Source organism: Athene noctua, chromosome 4 (genome assembly GCF_965140245.1).
Source record: "Athene noctua chromosome 4, bAthNoc1.hap1.1, whole genome shotgun sequence".
Classification (NCBI taxonomy): domain Eukaryota; kingdom Metazoa; phylum Chordata; class Aves; order Strigiformes; family Strigidae; genus Athene; species Athene noctua.
The window spans coordinates 813,810-837,271 of record NC_134040.1 but is presented as its reverse complement, the minus strand read 5'-3'; the positions used below and the strand labels follow the sequence as shown (position 1 = coordinate 837,271).

General features: G+C 45.5%; 1 protein-coding gene across 3 annotated transcripts in view; it reads right to left on the bottom strand.

The window, feature by feature from the left end:
* Window positions 1-23,462, bottom strand: part of ZNF638 (zinc finger protein 638) — a 69,033-nt gene that overhangs the window by 23,859 nt on the left and 21,712 nt on the right. For all 3 annotated transcript variants that reach the window (XM_074904209.1, XM_074904211.1, XM_074904212.1), the window contains exons 2-15: window positions 19,092-20,934; window positions 12,590-12,651; window positions 12,265-12,303; window positions 8,552-8,856; window positions 5,848-6,179; window positions 4,792-4,938; window positions 4,280-4,411; window positions 3,893-3,951; window positions 3,681-3,724; window positions 2,488-2,559; window positions 1,921-2,088; window positions 1,752-1,823; window positions 740-792; window positions 89-220 (exon numbers count right to left, since the gene is read on the bottom strand). In XM_074904209.1, coding sequence (XP_074760310.1) covers window positions 89-220; window positions 740-792; window positions 1,752-1,823; window positions 1,921-2,088; window positions 2,488-2,559; window positions 3,681-3,724; window positions 3,893-3,951; window positions 4,280-4,411; window positions 4,792-4,938; window positions 5,848-6,179; window positions 8,552-8,856; window positions 12,265-12,303; window positions 12,590-12,651; window positions 19,092-20,934 — 3,460 coding nt within the window. The remainder of the gene's footprint in view (window positions 1-88; window positions 221-739; window positions 793-1,751; window positions 1,824-1,920; window positions 2,089-2,487; window positions 2,560-3,680; window positions 3,725-3,892; window positions 3,952-4,279; window positions 4,412-4,791; window positions 4,939-5,847; window positions 6,180-8,551; window positions 8,857-12,264; window positions 12,304-12,589; window positions 12,652-19,091; window positions 20,935-23,462) is intronic.

Here is a 23,462-nt window from a genome sequence, read left to right as displayed (position 1 = left end):
TTCTGCACCACATCATCCCATTTGCATTTGTTAAAAACCCATTTGCTGCTTCTCCAGGTAGAAACACGACTGACTACCAATCAAGTACCTTTTTATGAGATGATAAAATCAGTACATCCCTCAGTCCTCCAAAGGGCTTTGCTAGGTTGGAAACTTCCTCGACAGAATATCCTTTCTCAGGCAAGTTTGAAATAAGAACCACACATACATCATCAGGTTCCTGCGATCAAACAAAAGTAAATATTTTAAAAGATTAAAAATCTCTTCGACTCTAAATCAAAACGGACCCGCTGCTGAAGGGAGAATTTATTTTCACTATCTAAAACCTTTGGTTTTGGTGCCTGCTTAAAAGCATGTTATGACACTTGCAATTACCCCAAAACCAAATATCATTTAAACCTTTTTAGGGTTTAGTAGCAAAGCATATTAAACAATTTTTTTAACCCTTTTCCCTAATTATGTCATTGCTTAATTGTGGCTCTGTTCACATGGAAGCTAAACCTAAACGAACCTTAGAAACTAAGAAACTCCAAGGGAAAAATAAAAAGCCAGAAGGTGACGTGGCAGATGTCTAACAAATCGCAAACAGCGAGGAGAAAATAAACCCCTCGCTATTTCTCCCGAGAAATTAACAGGCAGGGGATTTAGATTGGAGGCTTTCTGACAGCACACCAGCAGCTGGAAACAGCACCGAGCGTGTACTTACAACTTCCACAAAGTCAACCACCTTTAGACTGACCTTGCCAGCAGGTTCTGTTGATTCTTCGCTCTTTGTAGTTGTTATCGTAGCTTCTGAAGAAAAAAAAAAAAAAGAAAAAAAAAAAGGGGGGGGGACACGACTCATTTAGTAGTCAGCAGATTTAAGAACTTCTTGCACTCATTCTACCACCACTGCCACCGTGAAAAATGAAATAATATTCCTTCATTTAACTTACGGAGACAAATGACATTGGTGAGACACTTACAGTGTTACGTAAATGCTTCCAGAAAGAACAGTTTTAAGTAGGGATAAAAAATTAACTAAAATCCCTTGATTAGCACGCACACGCTCTGCTGACATTGGGACCTTATCAGCTGAATAATCAGCACCATGAGACTTTCCTTTGGGCACACAGGGACTGCGCAGGTGCACAGTGTGTGCCCACACAACCTTTTTCCTTTTTTTTTCCTGGGACAAATCCACAGCGGTAAGTGAGAGGCTCCAAAAACACAGACAGCAGGAGACGGGAAAAGAGCGCTCACCCAGGACAGGCATGTGCAGGCAAAGGAGACTCACTTCTCCTGTAACATGTTTGTATCTACCTCTTAACAGGCTCAGCAGCTACAACCTTGTCCTGTCTCCACTGTCACACGCACAGTAACTGAGAATTAAAACAGACATGTGCTGTGTTTGAAGCAAAGCCTGTTATTAATCAGTTATAAAATACAGGGAAAAGAGCAGCTACTGAACCAGCTCTAGCAGGCAATGGAAAGCAGTGAGATTAAAAGAATTAGTCCCCACGTTGCACTGAAAAGGTCTAGGTAAAAAAAATGATGTCTGCTGAAAGATGTAATTCTTGGAGGTTTTGAGCCACCTCAGTGATCACAAGGAATCTGTTTTATGTTTCAGTGAACCTATCCTAACAGATTTTCTTTTCTCATATCCTGTGTCATCTTCATTTCCTGGCCCCAAAAGCCTTCTCGTTTAGTTCACAATAGCAGAGAGGTTTAGGACAGAAATGAGAAAAACCCTGACACAGTTTGTCATTTACCTTGATCGACTAAAGCTTCATTAAACTTATCCAAGTCCAACGCCGCCACCTGAGGCACCTGTGCAAGTTTCTCTAAAAAACGAATTCAAGACGACATCACAATGTTAAACTTCACGTGATTTACAATTAGCAAAGCAACTTAAAAATGGCATTATGGTACCAGAATTACCCAGCAGAGGTGCAGGATTAGACACTCCTTTGGCCTGAGTCTCTGCTGCCTTCACAGGCTCTGCAGCTCCGGCCCCTTCCGCGACACCCTTCGGCTCTGACAGCTTGGATTCCCCAACTTCCATCTGGGCTTCTGCTGAGAGCTGAAGGTCTTCATCTATGGATTTGGCTGGTAGATATCCACAGAAAAAAGCATTAAAGCATTCTTTGTTTCAATACGTTAAAAAAAAAAATCACTTTGCAAAAGAATGAGCTGCACTACGCATTTTTCTACCACATCTTCAGAGGCTTCGCATCACAGAAAGCCCTGCCCCTCCTCACAGACGGGCAGAACACACCCAGCAGGAAAAGCTTCCCACCCCAAAGCCCAAACTCAGCCCCCCTCCCGGGTCTCTGCCGGCCTGGCCCTACACACAGCACCCATAACCCAAGTTATACGGCACGCCCAGCTGAAGGTGGCAAAAGCTTGGACTCACTGCCTGAAACCTCTTCTGGAAAGGGGGGAAGTGGCGGGGTAGGAGGATGGAAAAGCACCTGCCTGTGTTTTCCAAGTTCTCATTCGTCTTACCCGCCGTTTTTGAAGTTTTCTTGATTTTACTATCTCCTGACATTGCCGATTTCTTAGTCCTTTCTTTTTTACCTACATAAAATATCCAAAATCAACAAAGTCAGCAGAAACGCTTATTTCTTAAGTCTTACATTTGTGAAGTAAGAGGATAAAAACACATACAAAACCAGTTTAATCTGCAGCCATTCAACTGATGCAATAAAAAACCCCCAAGCCTAAGTTCCTTCCAACAAACTCCTGAATGAAAGCCATGAAGTAGAGCATCTTTGGTGAATTTGTTTCGGATTCTGGTGACAAACCCTTACTCCTGCAAAAAAGTGTTCTCTTTTTCCTAACTGACAGCAAATAATTGGTGGTTCCCATCTGTGGGACAGCTCTGGAGCACAGGGCTGCACGAACCTTAACTCCCTTCTGGAAACTGGATTCAGGAGTGACCATGCTGACAGATGAATCAAGACCAATACAATTTCCTTTCTATGTCTAATCCCTAACTTTATTCAGAAAAGTTGCTCCTGAAAGCCAATAAAACAAGCAACACAAAATGGCCATTAATTCCAGTGTCTTAATAATATCAGGTATTTGTAGTTTCGCTGGCTTTTGATGTATTTACTACAGTTTGTCCTGTTTTCATTGAAGTACTAAAAAAAAATAAAAAGTTTTTCCCTACCAGTATGACAGAGAAGTCTTTCTGACAGACTAATTAATAATAGTAATTGAAATAATTTTTGTCAGGATCAATAGGAAACCAGGGCAGAAATTTAAAAGCATCTGGAACATTCAGGGAACATGAGACACTGGGAAGCACGAGCACTAACCGTAAAAATAAAAAAAAAATCTTAAATATGTTATACATAAGGTTTAAAGTCAACTTGAAGAATTACACTTACTTTACAGGCCCAAAGTGCCACACTGACCTTCAACAGTTGGGGCAAACATTTACAATTACAGACTAATTACAGGTCAAGGCAGGGGTTTTTTATTGCTACTTGAGGGTTGGGGTTTTTTAAAGAAAAAAAAAAAAAAAAGGGTTGCACGAAAAGGAAGACATTTGAAAGGATAAACCTGACATTTTCTTGCAGCGCTCTGAACCTGCTTTCAGTGGCTAGCAAAAGCACTCACATAAAAACAAAGAAATGGGAACAAAGCAGGAAGGGACTAACAGAGGCAGCATCAGAGAAAAACCAAAATCTTACCTGGAATGGATTTAGTTCTCTTAGTGGCCGTGTTCTGATCTTTTCTATTATGAGCAAGAGGGGCAAAAAAAAGCAAGAAAAATCAGGTTCAAAGACAATTGATGAATATCAAAACAGCTAAAAAAGCGCAAAAAACCCACAAGAAACCAAACAGATACGAAGCCATTTGGTTTGCAATGGTTATCACTAACCGTTGCGATGGCAACACTTACTTTGTACTTGATGAAACCTTCTTAATATTCTGGGCTCTTTTTTTGACAGTCATTTTGGCCTGAAATGGACAGAGAGAAGAACTTTCACTGCATAATTTATATTTTACATACAAATGCGTGCGTGCATATGTAAACAGTATTAAGTGTATATATATTAACATAAGGGTTATCTTTCACTGTTTGTTAAACTGACACTATTCACAAATATCAAAATTAAGAAGAATGGAAAACTGGAATTAAGGAGGGTGTGTTTTCATATTTATTTTAGACTGCTGTTTATAAAAAGGAAATTTTAAAAGCTATTCAAACTACGAAATCTGTTTCCCTGCAGTACATCAGGTTTTGGCACAAAGCACCATGCTACACACAACTTAGGATGCTGCTCACCTGGCCAGCAGATGCTTTTGGCTTCTCTGCTACACTAATTTTCACCCGTTTCCCGTTGACCAGCACTGGCACAGTTTCACTGTATTTCACAGCTGCTATCACTGCTTCTTTGTAGTTCATTTCCAAGAAAGCCTGAAATAAACGGCACTTTCAGGCTTGATTTCTATTACAGACACAAGACACAATTCGCTGCAATTTTTCCTTAGAAAATCTGCTCACGACAGAATTGCACGGGCACCTCTCTCTAGGTTCATATGGGGTTTGATGAAAAAGTCTGGATTTCTGTATTCTAAAGAAGACATCCTACTTCCATTAGCATTTACGACTTCGGTAGCAAGCCAGACTGAATTTCTAAAGTTAACACTTCCAGCTATTCCAAAATTATGAATGTGACAGTTCAGGAAGCCTTATCCTATGTTCAGCTGAGGAATCAAATACCCTCCTTTTTTATTGCTTGATTTTTTATTTTTTTTTTGCGTTCTGACACAGAACCATTCTACAGGAAAACCTACCTCATTTCTAGAGCGAAGTACAATGAGATCACTAACTTTGCCAAATGGCTGAACAATTTTTTTGATATCTTGATCTGAAAAGCCATCGTCTGGTAAATCTGATATTTGAAGGACTGTCCCACAGCTCAGCAATTCCTCTCTCAACAGCTGCAAATGGAAAACAGAACAAAACCAAATACTTTGTAAGTGCAGTAAAAGGAAGAAGGAAGGATCTGCAGCTAAAATGACTGCAAAGCAGACAGACTGCTTAGTTCACTGTGGTGGTTTGAGGTGTTTGTTTAACACAAGGACAGAGCCACCCTTTTGTTGTTCTATGACTGTCTCAGTCCTCAGTTATTAGAAGACATCAGTTATTAGATTACCCAGTAACACACAACGACCACCTTTTTGTTTTTATCAAGTACTATAGATCTACACAATTCCAGCTGTCTGGGCGGAAGGGTGAGAGGCTGCACAACTCCATCACTTTAATTTCAGTAATACCTGTTAGCTTTCAACAGCACTAGGGCATGTTCTCTTTGCTTATCAATTAGAGGCTGGAAACTCCCAAGGACGACTGCATCTCCCACAACTAAAAGACAAACTGGTTTAGAGGTTGTTCCTAAGAGATCCAAAACCTCGGTATGATGGACTAAGACAACCCTGGCTTAAGATCCTTCCTAGCACAGTAGTAAACTTCTCTGCCTCATCTTCTTGCCTCACAAGGCAAAACAAACACTTTCTGCCTCCTATCCTTTACTTTTATTTACACAAGAAGCTCCTCCAAGCAGAGCTCATGGCTCACACTGCATCCAAACAAGTGCCCAGTAGAACGAGGAGCCAATTTTAATGCACATTGCTTCTGCTGTTGGAAAGCACTCGAGGTTTTCTTCCCATCTGTTAAAGAACCCTTCCTGGGTAAGTTGGCACACGTGCAGCCAGCAAATCTTTGCATTAAGATGGCAGCATCTACGGCACAGAAGCAGCAGGATGGTTCATCTTTCCACAAGTGATCCTCCTGAAATGAGATACTAACCCAATCCCTAAAACCACAGAGAAGAGCAATAACAAACTCACCCTATTATAAGAAGTAGGACGAGGTCCGCTGGTTCCTGTGGATCCGTCTTCCTCGTCCTCTTCCATGTCTTTGCTTTGGGGTAAATCATCCGTGTCAGGAGATGAAGAACTTGACCCAGGCAAAGAAGACACGTCTTTCCTTGGAGCCTTTGCAGAAACACTTGTTTTCAGTGGCTTCTTCATACTTCCAGGCACCTTCCTCAGGAGTCCATGAGAGGGGGACTTCCCCGACGATCCTTGCCCGGCTGCCTGAAGTGACCTATGTTTATTGAACTCTGCTACAAAGCCAGGTCCCAAACTTTTCACCACCGCTTCCAGAGCTGCCTTTCTGTCTGTGAGCAGAAGGGAAAACAAACTGGGGTGGGTTGGTTTGTTTTTAAAAGAAAAGTTACGTCCACTGCTGTCTGGTTTTCTACAGTTTCAGTTTCACCTCCCGCTCCCGATTCACAGTCGGGAGGATCACACCCCAGCAGAGAGGGCCAAAAAGAATGATAAACCTCTCTACTATTTTCACTGTGCTGCTTTAAACTGGCAAAGCGACACTGGCAATGAGATCTACAAAAATCTAATGGCTGGAGCAAAAGAATAATTGCTTCATTTTAGATGTCAGGGAATATAAGACAAGACGTTTTCCAGACTGGGACCTTCCTCTCACACAGCAGCACTTACTACCTTGGTGCCTTCTGCTAAATTCTCTATCCTCTGTCTTGTTCTTTGTCCTACAGACGTGTTTTATATTTAAAATTTAATTTTCTTTAACAATCTGATACAAAATTAACTTTCTGTCCACTTGCTTTATGTGGAAAACTTGTATTTGGTTATTAATTGCTTCTTCCCCTCTCCTACATTAAAACAGCTTGCATTTTACCCTTAGGAAGATCTCTTTGAAACTGCCTGTCCTTTTACAACTTTTCACCTTAGACTTCTTTCCCACAAGAGCTCAGTACCTCCTTAATTTTCTGAAAGCATACAGACAACACAGCCACAGTATACAGACAATTAAAAAAAAAAAAATTCCTCTATATTCTCCTCTTCAGAATTTTAAAAGAAACAAAAACTCCAAACAAACTGGTATTTCAGCCAGAGACGGACCTCGAAATGAATGACACGAAACTGACTGGGTTTACATGAAATCTGCTAGAACTGCGAACTGGAGGAAGCAAGCTGAACGGAGGCACAGAACGGTGCAGCGCTCGTCAGTGGCGCGGAGGATGTTTCCCTGAAAGCCCTTCACGTACCACGCTCTCCTCAATAAAATTAGTTCAGAACACTCTGCTTCCCTTGCAAATCACACCCCCATCCAGCGCTGTTTCGGTGCGTTGGGTTTTCTTTCTCCTCATCTATACTGCCTTTACAGAACTACTTTTTTTGATGTAGAAGGAAGAAAAACCTTCTGTTGTTTTCAATTTTTCAATTCACAGAACCCCAGAACCATTCGGGTTGGAAAAGCCCTCGGGATCACCGAGTCCAACCCTCAGCCCGACTCTGCAAAGTTCTCCCCTACCCCACATCCCCCACAGCTCATCCCAACGGCCCTGAAACCCCCCCAGGGATGGGGACTGCCCCCTCCCTGGGCAGCCTCTTCCACTCTCGGACCACTCTTGCTGGGAAACATTTTCTCCTCCTGCCCAGCCTGAGCCTCCCCTGGGGCAGTTTCCAGCCGTTCCCTCTTGTCCTGTCCCTGATCCCCTGGGAGCAGAGCCCAGCCCCAGCCTCTCTGCAACGTCCTGGCAGGAGCTGCAGAGAGGGATGAGGGCTCCCCTCAGCCTCCTCCTCCTCACACTGAACACTCCCAGCTCCTGCCCTGCCTCCTCACAGGATTGATTCTCCAGCCCTTCCCCAGCCTCGTTGCCCTCCTCTGCCCTCGCTCCAGCCCCTCCAGATCTCTCTGGGATTGAGGTGCCCAAACCTGGACACAACCTCCAGGTGTGGCCTCCCCAGTGCCGAGCACAGGGACTGTCACCTCCCTGTCCCTGCTGGCCACACTAGTGCTGACACCAGCCAGGAGGCCGTTGGCTTTCTTGCCCACCCGGGCACCTGCTGGCTCCTGCTCAGCTGCTGGTCAGTGAGAACCCCCAGACCCTTCTCCCCCAGACAGCTCCAGCCGCCCCTCCCCGAGCCCGTAGCCACGCAGGGGGTTGTGGTGGCCCAAGGGCAGGACCTGGCACTCGCCCTTGTTGAAGCCCATCCCGCTGACGTTGGCCACCGATCCAACCTCTCCAAGTCTCTCTGTGGAGCGTCCCTGTCCTCGCGCAGATCGACGCTCCCGCTGCACTTGGTGTCGCCTGCGAGCTCACGGTGACACCCTCCGCGTCCTCATCGAGGGCGTCAGTAACGATGTGAACAGGAACGGTCCCAACCCCGAGCCCTGAGGACACACTTGGGACCGGCCACCACTCCTGACTATCCTCATGGACCTCTGACTATCCTTACTCACTTAAAAACTGAGCACGCTTGGAGGAGACACTTGCTCAGCAAACCCTGGCACTAGGGGAGGAAGAGAGTTCCGACATTTCAGAACGCCCGTTTTCTTCTAAGCATGCTTCTCACAAAGCAACAGCAAGAGGAAAAGTTGTTTTTAAAAATAGAATTTTGCTATGAAAAATGCCCGGGTGACACCCGGACAGATAAACCTCTTGAAACCAACTTGGTTTTCCTGAAATTAAAGGAAGTTTCCATCTGGCAGCGCGTATCCACCCTTTACCTTGAGATCGGGTTGACCTCCTCGCTGACCAGTCGTTACTGGAAGATCTCGGAGGCCGCGGACCACCTCTCAGTGGGTTTCTCGAGCGCTGCGGTGACCTTGACCTGTGTCTGGGGCTAAGCCGTCGCATCTGCCGCGGGCTCCGGCTCCTTGGCCTTGGCCTGAAGCGACCAGGGCTCCTGGATCTTGACCGTGACCGGCGAAGACCATAGCTGGAGCCTGTGACCCTCGAACGGCGAGGACTGGGACTGGCAGAGTTGGAACGACGCTTTGGGGTCTGGTTTTCTTTTCTGTCACCAGCATTTCTAACAGAATAAAGGCACATAACGAGCTTTGACAAGGTGGAAAAGAACATTTAACCCAAATCTGGTTTTCTGCAGAGAACTCCCCAAACTGCCAAAGTTTAGAGTCTAAATTTGTTAACAAACATACTTTACATACTGGTAACACATCTGCCATATGAATCAGGACAGGGAAACAGAACTGAAAAGCAACAAGTAGGAGAGAACAACCTGCATGGAACAAGAGAAGGCTGCAAAGAAAACTCTGAAGTTACAAGCTGCAGGGCTCTGAAAAAATAATACAAAAAGGATACACGAAGGAGTAATGAATTAAGATATTTTCCTTGCTTCTTCCAAATTTAGCTTGGAAGCAAGCAACCTCCAGACATTATGTCTAAAAAACTGACTGAGACTGAAAGAGAGATCTGAGAGGACTACATAAATATACATCCAGTGCATACGTACTGCTACCTAGAGATGTCAAACTGATGAAGAACGTGGAAAGGCGTAACAGTGAAGAGATCCACGAGGGAAACGGTCCCTCATAGAGACAGGGAAAACAGTCAGACGTAGGAAAACCCTGACAGCACAGATCAACAGAGTAAGAGGGAAAACCTTGGAAAATGCATACAGCATATGGTTAATTATCCAAAACATTTTTTATGAGCCTGTCAGGCCGCGAGGCCAGTGTGTTACAGCCAAACAACTGTCCTATTTTTTAGGCCATACCAAATTCTTTGATGCCAAAGATACACTGCACCAGTACTCAGAATTGGGTAGAGCAGAATCCCAGAACCATCTGGGTTGGAAAAGCCCTTGCAGCTCCTCCAGCCCAACCGTGACCCTCCCCCTGACCGTTCCCAACTCCCCCAGACCCCTCAGCGCTGGCTCAGCCCGACTCTTCAACCCCTCCAGGGATCCCGGGGACTCCCCCCTGCCCTGGGCAGCCCATTCCAACGCCCAACAGCCCCTTCTGCACAGAAATCCTTCCTCAGAGCCAGCCTGACCCTGCCCTGGGCAGCTTGAGGCCATTCCCTCGGGGCCTGGCGCTGGGGCCTTGGCTCCAGAGACTCATCCCCCCTCTCTGCCCCCTCCTGGCAGGGAGTTGCAGAGGGCCAGGAGGTCTCCCCTCAGCCTCCTCTGCTCCAGACTGAACCCCCCCAGTTCCCCCAGCCGCTCCCCAGCAGACCTGTGCTCCAGACCCTGCCCCAGCTCCGTTGCCCTTCTCTGGCCACGCTCGAGTCATTCAATGGCCTTTTTGGGGTGAGGGGCCCAGAACTGAACCCCCTCAGCGAGGGGCGGCCTCCCCAGTGCCGAGCCCAGGGCTCAGATCCCTTCCCTGTCCCTGCTGGCCACGCCAGTGCTGACACAAGCCAGGATGCCGTTGCCCTCCTTGGCCCCCTGGGCACACTCTGGCTCATTCTCACCCCCCCCAGTCCCTCTCTGACCAGCAGCTCTCCAGCCACTCCTCCCCAGGCCAGTAGCCCTGCTGGGGGCTGTTGTGGCCCAAGGGCAGCCCCCGCACCTTTAAGATGTGAGACTGGAAGAAGCCACTGATGTAGCACATCCTTCAGCATAACACAGAAGCAGCATCTCCCCAGTAATTTTAGTAACAAAACTAACAGAAACATGGTGAAAGAAGTGACACAGCACACATGCCCAGTACCAGTATACTCATGAGGAAGATTATGCTGGGCAACTAAAATACACAAGTCACTTACCATGGAAGAGGAATTCACATGTCAACTGGAAAGTGTCTGAGTCTGCTCATCTAGAGCATCAGTGCTTAATGAATCCCCACGCCAAGCCCCGCTATTACTGTTTATTTGAACAGACAAAGCTCCTCCGAGACGAAACAGGCTGAGGAGAGAGGACTGGCAGCTGGCAGACAGGAGAAGGGGATGACAAGCAGCTGAGGCAGCTGCTGCCTGACCTTTGCAGCCAGCGGGTAGATGAGGACACAACCCTCAGGTCTCCTAAACGCTGTTCCAACCCACCCCACCTACCAACGTCCCCCAGCGTTACTGAATTAGCAAATGTTAAACATCATTAAAAATCCACAGAAATCCCATTATTCCTGTGCCCAATAAAAATGCCTGAATGTATGAACAAACCAGGGCAATTTAGGGAAAGCAGAGCCTGTGGAGGGATTTACCAGGGTGGCAACAGCACGTCACAAGCTCATGGCCCTTGTCCCGAGGCTGCACCCAGCAGCTCTGGCCATCGGCGATCGCCGGGAGCCGCCGGCTGTGTCTCTCCCAGCTGGAGACGTGCTGTCAGCAGGAAGGGTTTAAGAAAGCACCACCCTAAAGGACAACTCATGCCCCACCTGCACGTACAGAAGAGCCCTCACTCACTAAAAGTGCTAGTAAACAGTTCTCTGGTTTATGAAGTTCCTCCAGCTAAGAGCAGCCTCCTGTGCCTGGGTTGTATGGAACACCCACAGCACTCACCAGCAATTTCAGTTTGACGTTTTAAAATATAGTTGTTCTCCTCATGAAAGTTTCAGGAATGTTTATTTGCTCTATTTCTCTCTTTAAAGTTTTATTTCTCCTTGTTTACAACATGGAGAGACCCCAGATGCACTCTGCAAATTAACCTGACCTACATATTCAGTCTTGTAACACTTTTTTTTTTTTTTTTAACTGAACAGTTAGCTTCCCAGGAAGTATGTCAAACTAATTAATGCAAAGTCACAAGAAAATCCAGCACAAATTGAAGTCCTATACTTCCTATTTGTATGCAAGTCGAAATACATACAAACACTGAACCAGTAAAATAATCCGGTCTTGCTGAGATCCAAACAAAGTTAGTCCACGGGGTGTGTTTTTAAAAAAATTAATATAAACAGCGTAATTTTAAAGGACAGAAGAGACATGAGTTCATGAATTCCAGTGTTTTTGCAACTTGTGATCACGTAGCTCCCCAAGGGACCTATGGACTGAACAGCCTGTGAAATAAGAGCTAACACCAGCACGCCTATTGTCAAACAGGTTTCAAGTTGCAAACAAGAGTGGTTTAACTGGAAAAAAGATTAAGTCTAAAAGTCAGAAATCACTCGCGCAGATTCATCAGTGATGTAACACTGGTCAGGCTCACTCAGTTACTGTTCTATGACACCCAATAACTTTCCACTAACGGAGGCACAGTTAGAAGAAAGCTTCAGGATGAGGCTGCTGACAACATCAGTCTTCAGACATTTTTACAGAGTTTACTCTCATTCTCATGAAAAAATTATCGATATTACACCACTTACATTATTATTGACCTTAGGACAAAACCCACAAAAGCACTCCATGGAATTTTATAATAAAAATATGACACCACTAACAGAGCTTGCCAGTGAGTGACACGGGATAATTAAGTGCCTTAATTACCACTTGTTTATAATAGCACCAAATTAAAAACAACCTGTAATCAAAAAGCAGTTACCTCTTTGAGGAATGAGACTCGGGGTTCCAGTCAGGGTATCTGTTAAATGTTAAAAATACAATTGTTAGTGATAAAGCTACGTTTGCCAGCTGAACACAGTTTTTGCTTACATGCAGTAGCTTTTACAGAGAAACTTTCCCATTCAGGACTCCAGAAGCACCAAGTGTCAGCTCATTTTTTTACCCTTAACGATCCAAAGCCAATTTAGAAGAGCAGTCAGACACCGACAAGCCGCGTTAAGGAAACCTGACACACTTTCACAGACTACGTGCATGCGCCGAAAACACTTTTTACACTAAGTGAACTTTTTAAACAGATTTCTTACTGTTGACGTAACTGGCGGCAGCTTTCAATGTGAGAAGGAGTGTTCTGGTGCAGAATCCAGTCCTAATTGGAGAGAAGACATCCAGAGAAGTCTCATTAGCATGTAAAACGTCAGCCTTTGACCACAATTTCTAGTCACGTGTTGTCATACTTCACTTTCCACCAAACTTTACTTCACAAACGATCTGACGTCAAGGTCAGATTTCTCATTTTAAATCATTACTCTTCACACAGAAGACTGAAACACTTATTGGTTATCAAAAGCTGCTAAAGAACACAAAGGAATCTAAGGGCAAGTTGAACAAAGTGCATCATAGGAAATGAATCTGTTACTTCCAGCAACACAGTGGGCTGTTGTCACCGCGCTTCTAACACAAAAGGTTGATCCAACAGCCGGCTGTATTAGAAGAAAGAAAACTATTAGCAGTCTTCACAGATTGTCAGACTGATGAACACACAGACAGAAAATTAAGCTGAATAAATCGGAGAACCTGACACAACATAGCAGCTTTAAGGCAAATATCATTACCACGGAGGCACGGCTTTTCATGCCTTCAATTCACAAACGTTCACTCCTAATATTATTACAAGTAAAGTCAATCCAAAAGTCTGATGGAAATTTTCACACACACACAATGACTTCTTTTAATATTAAAAAAAAAAAAACCTTAACAAAAGTTTTACTTGGGAATAACTGATGGGTTAAGCAGGAGACAAATCCAGACGTACAATGCAAGCCCTCAACCTTGAGAAATACTTAAGCCCAGGTTTAACCGTAAACACAGAATCAGTCCCCAGCATGGGAAACTACGCCTGAAGGCTTTATTCTAGTAGTAGTATTGTTATGATGATGAAAGTAAACTGACCTGCTAGTGAAAGCAAGTGCTGTAGTCAGTTTGCTAAGGAGAAGAAATATTGCATGGTCTAAAGCTGTAAGACATCGTATGGCACCAAGGATAATTATTAAGCATCCATTAAAAAAAAACCTACTTTTAGCTGCTTTAATATTTTAAAATAGATAACAATGTCTGAATAAAGCAACTGATAGGCAAGGCTTCATAAAATAATTTGCAGTTGGGAAATTACATATCACTTGTTCTAAGCGCATGCTGGTTTATAACACAAAAGATTACAGAATGCGTAGTTGGCAGTATCAAACCCTCTTGTTTATTGACAAAAATGCTGAACATGCTGGCTAAAAGAAAAGCTCGTGATGGTTTACTCAAAGCCTATGAGGTGGAAGAATTAATGTGACCAGGGCCCAGTTAGTTTTGTGCATTTTGGCAGCAGAAAGAACGTGGTGAAAACAGCTGGTCCTTGCACTTACGCTATCAGCCTAACGGCACTGAAATGTGCTACAAGACAGCTACTCAAACTATCTGTACCCCAAGTGTAAAAAGAATAGGGTTTAAGGAAATTAAAATACATTTTAAGCACAAGACTTCTTATCACTGCCTGAAGAAAGACACAGGCTGGTTAACCAATCTTAGAAAGGCACTGAAACGTTTTACTAGCTGTGTTCATAAAAACATTCTAGCTGTTCAAAGTCAGAAAAATATTACTCAGAGGACACTGCCTTAGTCCCGCTAGCTGAACCAAGGCACGTTAAGAGTTGATCAGACTGATAAAAACAACTTGCAGCTGTAGAACTGCACGCACAGCGAGCTCACAGCACGCGCACACGCAAAGCACAAGCAATTCACCATTCTACGCTTGGTTTTTCCTAACAACATGACATTATGAAGCCATCCCATTCTCAGGAATGCTATTTTTTTGGAGTCTTCAAGTTAGACAGAAAAAACGATTACTCAAGGGCTAAAGCAAATTAGCTGGTGGAAAGGAAATCGGGCTTCAAGTCTCCCAGTTCCGCGGTGCCAAGTGAGGAAAGCGCGCGCGGTGTCTGCGAGGGCCCAGCCAGGCCAGTTTGCTTCCAAGTGTCATTAGCCACCAGTCCAACGAGCATTAACGAGGCTGGCAGGCCTACAAAGAGATATTCTCCTCCCTAACAAACGCAACATTCTTCTCTTCTTCAAGTCTTCATTATGCCAAAGGCCTCTTGCGTTTCATAGAATTACAGGAGTCTCAATTTACGTATATTCCTCCTCCAATTAATTCCTTGCCCTTCTCAGTCTTCAGAAATATTCCACTTCCTCTGGCAAGTCTGTCCCCAAAGTTCCCCCCAAAGGACAGGGTCCCTTCGCAGCACAAATGCTCCATCCATCACATCCCAGTGCGAGTGACAAGTTCCAGGCAGTTTCTTACAGCGGACGAGCACTGGAAAAACCTCCTGTTTCTTGTGGACCACCCCAAAACAGGCCCCAGAGCAGAAGCTGACAGCACAGAGTGTCTCCAGTCTCCAAACTCACCTCATCTGCCAGTAAATAGGGAACAGTCACACACAGGGATAGCACCTGCACGTGTTTGTGCTGGTTTCACACCAAGGTGCTACGTAGGAAAATTAGGAGGAAAATGGAGTAGATGCTGTTTTGTCCCCTTACCTCAGGAATCACAAGCACAACCCTCTGTGGAAAACCAGGAGTCCCCATGACCTCACACAATTTACAGCCCGAGCAGACAAACACCCTCACTTTAAATCTATTTAAGCTAGAAAACAAAAATTGTAATACAGAGTAAATACGATCCCTCGTGCTGGCAATGTTGCAAAGCTATTTTGTTTTCCAGAAGTGACGTGTGTTTGAAGGCACAGAAACGATGCTTTGTTATTCCAATACATCCACCATTTCAAGTTGAAAACAAAGCTGCTCTGTGCAGTTTTCATAAAATGTTTCGATATGTTGGGGAGTTGTAAATATGTTTGAAAGAAGACAACACTGAGGGGGGATTCCATCTAACAGAGGGCAAAATTGGACACTCTTCTGGGAAAAAGTGCCGCAGGACAGAAATGCACAAATTTTTGAGAACACCTTCTATATGAACAAGTCACCTTGGTGTCAATTTTCCAAATTAATTCTTGAAAGCTCAGAAAGCCCACCGTGCTCAAGCCTTACAACACAGTAGCCACAAACACCATCCTAACGCAAGAGAAAAATAAGGACAAACCTTGCACATTTCTGATGCTGCTCCAGTAACAAGCAGCTTTCAAGACCATGGTCACCACCATTTACCACAAACCCACAATATTTTAGAAAGCTGAACAGTCCGTTAGCGTCGATACCTGACTGAAGGACCAAGTACGAAGTTGCACTGCTGGTTCAAAAGGCAGGACCTCTCCCAGCTCGCCTCTGAACAAACCCCTCAGCAAGACCCAAACCAAGAAGCCAGAGGCATCGCCAAATAATCGAGGCTCCCGCCACCTATTGCTAAAGATCCACTGAACAGTTCCGATCAGAAAAGAAATGCTGAACGGAGTCTTTCCAAAGTCTACTGCATGAAACAGCTGAAGGATCCCCCACATTCAGCCCTGGACTGTAGGCAGCTTATCATGCAGCTGCTGACCTGTCGTGTGTCACTGCACAGAGGATTATCCACATGCCTTAAAGAGTTTCAAACCTGAAAAAAAATACGTATTTTTCATGGGCAGATCTACAACAGCTACGCCATGCAGATGGGAGGTATTTCAACTTTTGACTTCTGAAGAGGGTATCTGCAAAAAACCCCAACTTCAAATACATATAAATAGTTCTGTAGAAGAGGCGTCCAGGAATCTTTTCAGATTACAAAAAAACTAGAATAAACATTTACTTGCTTAGCCGTAATGACACTCAAAACAACTCTGCATTCTGTTGTACTGCAGACATCTCACAGCCATCTTCGGCTTTGATTTCATCAGACCTCATTAATTAAGCAAGGTAAATACTTAAGAAGAAAGATCTATGGGGAGGACTTGATTGGATGGTTCAGGGAACAGCAGAAGCATTTTTCACTCCAGCCAAAACTCAGCCAGCGCTTCCCTGGGTTTACGGGAGAGCCACGTTGAAAAAACAAGGGGAATATGGTTCAGCTGACGCAAATACAAAGTTTTAGCCACTAATAGTCACTTCAGGGGCAGACTGACATCAGGAGCAGGAGCTGGGTCTCACATCCAGCCCTAATCGTGTCATTTTAATAAATTAATGCCAGATAACACACTTGAATTCTCTTCTGATAGGCAACACAGCTTCTGCTACAAGCCTGGCAAGAAAATGAATCCTGGATGAGTTTTTTCTTCAGTACAAGATTGGATTAAAAGAATGTACGGAAAAAACAGTTCATCATCACGAATAATCTGAATTTGAAATCCAACATTGTGACATCATTGAAACTTTGATTTTCAGCTATCCAGCACCTTCAGGCGTTGGGTGAAGAGAAGGTTTCCTCATTCCGTGTCCTTCGCCATCTTCGCCCGGTCTCGTTCCACGTTACCCGCTCTGCTCCCCTACTTTCTCTCCAACGTGCCACGTTACAGAGACACCTGTTCACAACACGGCCTTCTTAAACCTTGTCGCAGCTGGGCACCACACACCTGACACCCTCACGTCTCATCACTCTGACCTAAACCCAGCTCTGAAGATCCAGTTCAGCTACAGGTCTTGTGGGGAGAGCGGAGGCCCACCCAGCCCCTCTTCTCCCCCAGCACACAGCTGGGGAGGGCCAGGGAGGCGCGTGACAAACGTCCAGCTCCAGCCCTCTGCTCCCTGAGGACTTCTTGAGCCATCAGCAGGTCTCTGCCCGGCCTCCGAAGGATTTTATTCCATGTTCTTGTCATTTCTTCAACTAAGGTTTCACAACGTCGCAGCAAACGGTCTCTATGCTCTGCGTGAAACAACCGTTTCCTAGTGAAGTCACACTGCTCACGACTATCGGACTCCACCACATCGTTTCCCCATCGCTCCTCTTCCAGTTTGGAGGTGCTGGCTCACAGGCTTCCTCTAGAACACTCAGCACAACTTTAAAGACAAAAAACCCTGCACGTCTAAGTCATCTTTAACCACCCAACCGAGACAAAGACAACTGTATTTGTAAAACTGAAAGTAAGAGGATTTCTTCATTCTTTACTATTCACAAATACGCAAGACTAACAGTTCTTGAGCAAACTTTTATTTTTCGCAGTAAGAAAAAAAAACAACCCTAACTCTTCTGGTTATTTTGCAACCCTGTTGTCTAAACACGGCTTGCCCCATGAGGTCTCAAAACAGTCTGAGCTGCCTACGCAACAGCAGGTGTACGTAAAGAAAAAAATACTATACAGAATAAAGTTAATATATGCCAGAAGCAGCCGTGACGGGGAGAAAAGGTTCGGATGAGGCTGTCTGGAGAACACATCCTACGCGGTAGTGCCATTAGGACAAGAAGTTACAACCCTTCATCTCCCCAGAAAACTTCACAGCTAATTTGTCAAGCTGTATTTTTAGTAATAACATTTGCTTCGTTTCTGAAAGCACCAGTAAACCAGCTACTGAATAATTCACATGGAAACAGATTACACTTTTCCAAAGCGCTTCGTCCATTTATTACCACAAACCCAAATTTGATGCCCTGCTCAATTTTGACACAGTTTTATTTTAAATCAGACTTGCCTTTAAGCCTTCAAGTCTGCCCAAACAGCTGCGCTTCCTCCTGGCCTTCAGTGCTTCCAGTGTAAAAGTACTCGAAAATGTATTTTTGCTCTGGACCCCCTAATGCAGCTATTCAGTCCCTTTTTGAACACACAGCATAAATAGGGCCTCATAATCTTGCGTCATTTTGCCAAATTGCAAAAAAAAAAACCTCCCCCACAGGCTCTCCACACGTTTGCTGAAGACTATTTAACATTTAAAACGCACAAAGCTAATAATGAATTATTCAATTTTTTTTAAAATTACATTCCCCTGTATTTTTGACGTTATCAAGCCTAGGTCTTTCAAGAAAAATCCACAGCTTTCAGAATGCTTTTCTCTCTCCCAGTATTCACCAGTTCCTTCCTTTTCTTCCTTCAAGAGCTGGAACTGTTATTTGCTTCGTAGCTGAAAGCTCGGTCAGATGAATGAGAGCATTTTGTGTGTCCCTCAGAGCTAGTCTTCAGTCTCTGGAATAGTCAGTGTCACCCAGACCACATTTGGAAGATAATTTTTGCAGATAAATAGGCTGCTTTGTCTTAATGCAGACTTTGCAGGAGGGGGGCTGAATACATGAACATCTCATCTACTCTACCAAGATTCAGCACACAATTTTTGCAGATATTTTAGTCACCCAGATGACGTTAGTATTACACTCCACTGATAAAGGGTTTGGTTTCTCATTTGAAATCCACTGCAGAAGACATAATTTTTAATATTTTTTAAAAATTAAAAATCAACGTGCATGGCAATTCTGAAATGCAATTTGGAACAGAACACGCTGTGCAGCAGTTACAATCATTTACTAGCACCGTTTCTAGGGTTGGGAAGTTTGCATGTAAGCACTCAAACTGGCGACCAGCATCACAATTCATTTAATGCACAGTAAAAATAAATTAGTTCATAAAACAGTGCAGCAGGTAAGATGCCGAGTACAAGTTTATGCAATAATCTTTGAAAGACACTCACCTTCATATGAGTGCATTCAATGTTACACAGAGAACACATATGTGGAAATATTCTTGGAGATGTAGCATAGTAGTCATTCATCATTGACGGAGTGGGCAATCTTTTTATCTTCTGGGCATCAGACTGGGGAAACACTGGCAGCCAGGATGCTTTCACAACACCGAAAGGAGACTTAATGGGCCCCTCAGCCTGTGTCTGGAAGGGTTTTTGTCCCACTCCCGAGGCGCTGGGGGCGCCGGGCTGGCTCGTCCCCACTTCCCGCTGCGTTCGCTCGTGCTGGCTGATGGCTGCAAGGAGCTCAGCTGAGAAGGGCGGCTGGGTCATGGGTGGCATCATGTGCTGGGTATCAGTCTGGGGAAACACTGGCAGACACGGTGCTTTCACAACACCGAAAGGAGACTTAATGGGCCCCTCAGCCTGCGGCTGGAAGGGCTTTTGTCCCGCTCCCGAGGCGCTGGGGGCGCCGGGCTGGCTCGTCCCCGCTTCCCGCTGCGTTCGCTCGTGCTGGCTGATGGCTGCAAGGAGCTCAGCTGAGAAGGGCGGCTGGGTGATGGGCGGCATCACGTGCTGGGTCATCGACTGCTGGACCAGAGGCGGCATGACAGGAGGCATCAGGGGCTGCGCCAGGGGCGGCAGCATGGGCGGCAGCATGGGCGGCAGCACGGGCGGGATGGCAGCCTGGGCCACGGGTTTCACCACGGGGAGGCCAGCGGGCGCCGCGCACAATCCGGACACCTTTCCCGTCGCCTCAGCTGGATAAAACGATCGAGTAGTGGAGGAATCGTTCTGGAAGCCTGTGGGTTTTATCAAATCTTCCACTGGGAACACGGGATTACACGCCACGCCAGACGGCGGGACGCTCACGGACAGGTTCTGCTCCCGTTGGAAGTCTTCCCTGTTCTCGCCGCTTGATGCTTCGGGATTGTAGACGCGGGTTTCGAGGGGCTCTTCGGGCAGCGCCTCAGGATTATACGGGTGCACTTCAAGAGGATCTTCAGTGTAACTGTACTTGCTCGCGTGCCCATAATCAATCACTTTGCTCTTGACTGCTGCACCGCTCGTGCCACCGATCGTGTCTTCTCCTCGGCTCTGAGTGTGCAAAGCAGGTAAGGCCTGACCCATCTTACGGATCCGGATCTCTCGCAAGATCAGCGGCATGTTTTCAGGTGTCAGCTGATCATCTGGATAGCGACTGAGTTCCTCCAAATCTTCATTCGACAGTCCGAAACTCGCTAAAATGCTGGAAGCGCTTTCTGGCGTGTAGCGGTTCTGGGCGTTTGAATTCTGCTCCGAGATCCGCGCCGGGGCAGGTAGCTTTTGCCCAGTTGTCCCAGTTGCACAGGGGCTGCTATCCCAGTGACTCGTGCGAGGCTCTGCCTTCTGCTCCTGGTGTAGGTTCGTCTTCTCCTTCGCCTTCCTCGGATCAGGCCTGTGCAGAGTTACCCGAACATTTATCCTCTGGGAACCCGTCCACTGAAACGTTTCCTGGCCCGAAAATCTCTGCGAGGTCCCTTGCGGCGTGCCGGGCCCCGGCTTTCGCTGAAGCCCTCCCGCACCTCCTCCCCTAAAGGATCCCGGTTTGGTGCCAGACGGATTCGGTCCTCTCGGCCTCTGAGGTAAAGTTCCTCTCGGGCTAAACATTGCGCTTTTCAGAAATGCCTGACTGAACCAAGCATAGGGAGGTGCAGAACTGTTGGTAGCAACTGAGGTCAATTGCTGAAGAGCCAAGTGGGTCTTAATTTGTGCAAGCTGTAAAGGAGGAGGGCCCAACAGAAGTGGGCTCGCAATGCCAAGGTTCAAGGAATTCACAAGTGGTGCGAAACTTTCCAAGAATAACACAAAGCTGAAAGTTAAAAGACAAGTATTAGATTATTTTATCGTTTCACCTACTTCACGCAGTGGGTTCTATAACCGGTGAGAAAAACAACTGAAGTCACAAAACAGTATTTTTAATGACAATTTAGATGGTACTTTGGAATTCAAAACTCTTTGCTGAACAAAAACAGTTTCTTTCACTGCATAAAATCTTAATATGCAGCGAACAGATAACAGATAATGAATAAATGAGCTTTATCCAACAAGTTCAATGTCACAGATAACTAGCGATGACACTCGACAGCATTTTCTAAAACTTGGTATTTTAGTTCTTAATGACAACACAGCTTGGATTTATTTACAATTACAGCTATTTTATGAGCAATAAGCCAAAGTATTAAAAACCCTCTCCAAATGTTTATGAGGTGTGAACTGTAAGCAAAACCATTACGTAGAGAATTCAAACCAGTTACAACTTGGATGTCAGGTCACCGTGGAATTGATCTGAAGACAGCACAGCAGTTTTCAAGAGGGACACTCCCACCACTGCTCTCACGGGTAAACTACTACACCCTGAAAGTATTCAAAGGGTGTGACAACAATATTTGAATTCTGTGACCCAAAAATTTCCCGTTCTCAGATGTCAAAGGCAAGATCTTACATTGAAACAGCTTTAAACAGAGAGGTATCAAATCGTACAGAAACTGAAGCCGTCTACATACAAGCATTAAAAAAAGCACAATGGCAACAGAAATGCCATCTTATTGCAGCTGAAGGCACTGAGAACCCAGTCCGCTAAGGCACGAATGTACAGATACAGGCAGAGTAAGACAAAGTGATGCTCGCACTAACAAAACCAACGAAATACCAGCAAGGTTTTGGAAAGGCCCTGGCATAGCACACGCAGAGCAAGCGCCGGGCGTCTGCCCGCTTCTGCCCACCCTCCAAACCTGCAGAGCCAGCACGGGCAGGAGCAGCCCCAGAGGTCCTCACTCCACCCGTCGCCCAAAACCGGATAACCTGCTGCTTTCATTCTTCTTACAGCAAATACGTTAGGGCTGCAGGAGTTTTCCTAGCAGATTTTTGCTAAGAAGGCTTGCAGACAGGCCTAGTTGTTTCTGAACTCGCACGCTGTATTTCTGCAGTGCTGAGGGTCTTGTCTCACCCACACTAACTCCATCACAGGTTTTCTTTTCAAATCTCCCTTAAGTTGACTCCAAACACAAGTTTTTCACGTGAAAGGAGGCATGTCTCTCATGTTTGTGGTCTGTAAGGACTGACGTTGTGAAGCTTGAGAACCCTAACTTAAAAAATAAAAACTACACGCAGTTATAGAGGGGTGAGCCATGAACAAGCTCCAGGAGACTCAAGATTTTCCAGCTGAATTTCTGTAACTTGTTACTATCTGTATGTTAAGCATTCTTTCCAAGTTCTATTAGCGATCATTTAATTGTAACTAAGCACAAACTGATGTCAGGCCAAGGAGAAACAGTAGCTACAGAAACATTAAACAGATCTCTTTCCCGTTACAAAAACATGGGAAGCCGTAATAAAGGATTCCCACCACACAACAGTCCCAGAATTGTGGCCTCTCATCCAGGACTCCTCACCCAATAGCCCTCCTCCCTCAACAAATTCAATCATGTTTCAATGACATCTGGATGTTGGGCCAAGATTGTTCAAGACAAGTTTCAAAACAGACTATGAAGCAAACATCCGCAAAGCCATCTCTTGCCTTTCAGTTCCCTGGAACTCTCAGCCCCAGAGGGAAAAAAAAAAAAACAAAAACAACCAAACCAACACACAAAACTCTTAGCACATGAATTTGGAAAGTGGTTGGGGAGAGAACAATATCGAAGCCACTCATTACAAGTATGAATATGTTAGTAGAGCACATTTTTAAAATAAACACGCTGGTTTGCAAACTGAGCCTTAACTCGTTTCGCCTGGGACAGAGTTAATTTTCTTCCTAGCAGCTGGTGCAGCAGCGCTGTGTTTGGCTTCGGGATGAGAATGTTGATAACACAGGGATGTTTGAGTTATCACTGAGCAGTGTTTACACAGAGGCAAAGACTTCTCTGCTCCTCACCCCACCCGGCCAGCGAGGAGGCTGGGGGGGGGGGGCACAAGGAGCGGGGAGGGGACCCGGGGGGGAGCCTGACCCACAGGGGGTGTCCCACACCAAATGGCGTCATGCTCAACATAGAGCTGGGGGAAAATTGGGGGGGGGAGATGTTCAGGAGATGGAGCTTGTCTTTCCCAAACTCTCCACACGACGGAGTCCGGCTTTCCTGGGAACGCTGAGCCCCTGCCTGCCCATGGGAAGCAGTGAATTAATTCCTTCTCTTGTTTTGCTCGCGTGTGGCTTTTGCCTTCCCTGTGAAACTGTCTTTACCTCAACCCACAGGTTTTCTCACTTTTACTCTTGTGATTCTCTCCCCCATCCCGTCGGGAAGGGAGCGAGAGAGCGGCTGCGTGGGGCTGAGCTATCGGCTGGGCTTAAACCGCAACAGTTTTAGCAACAGTACTCCAAAATGGGGAAAATACACCTTCCAG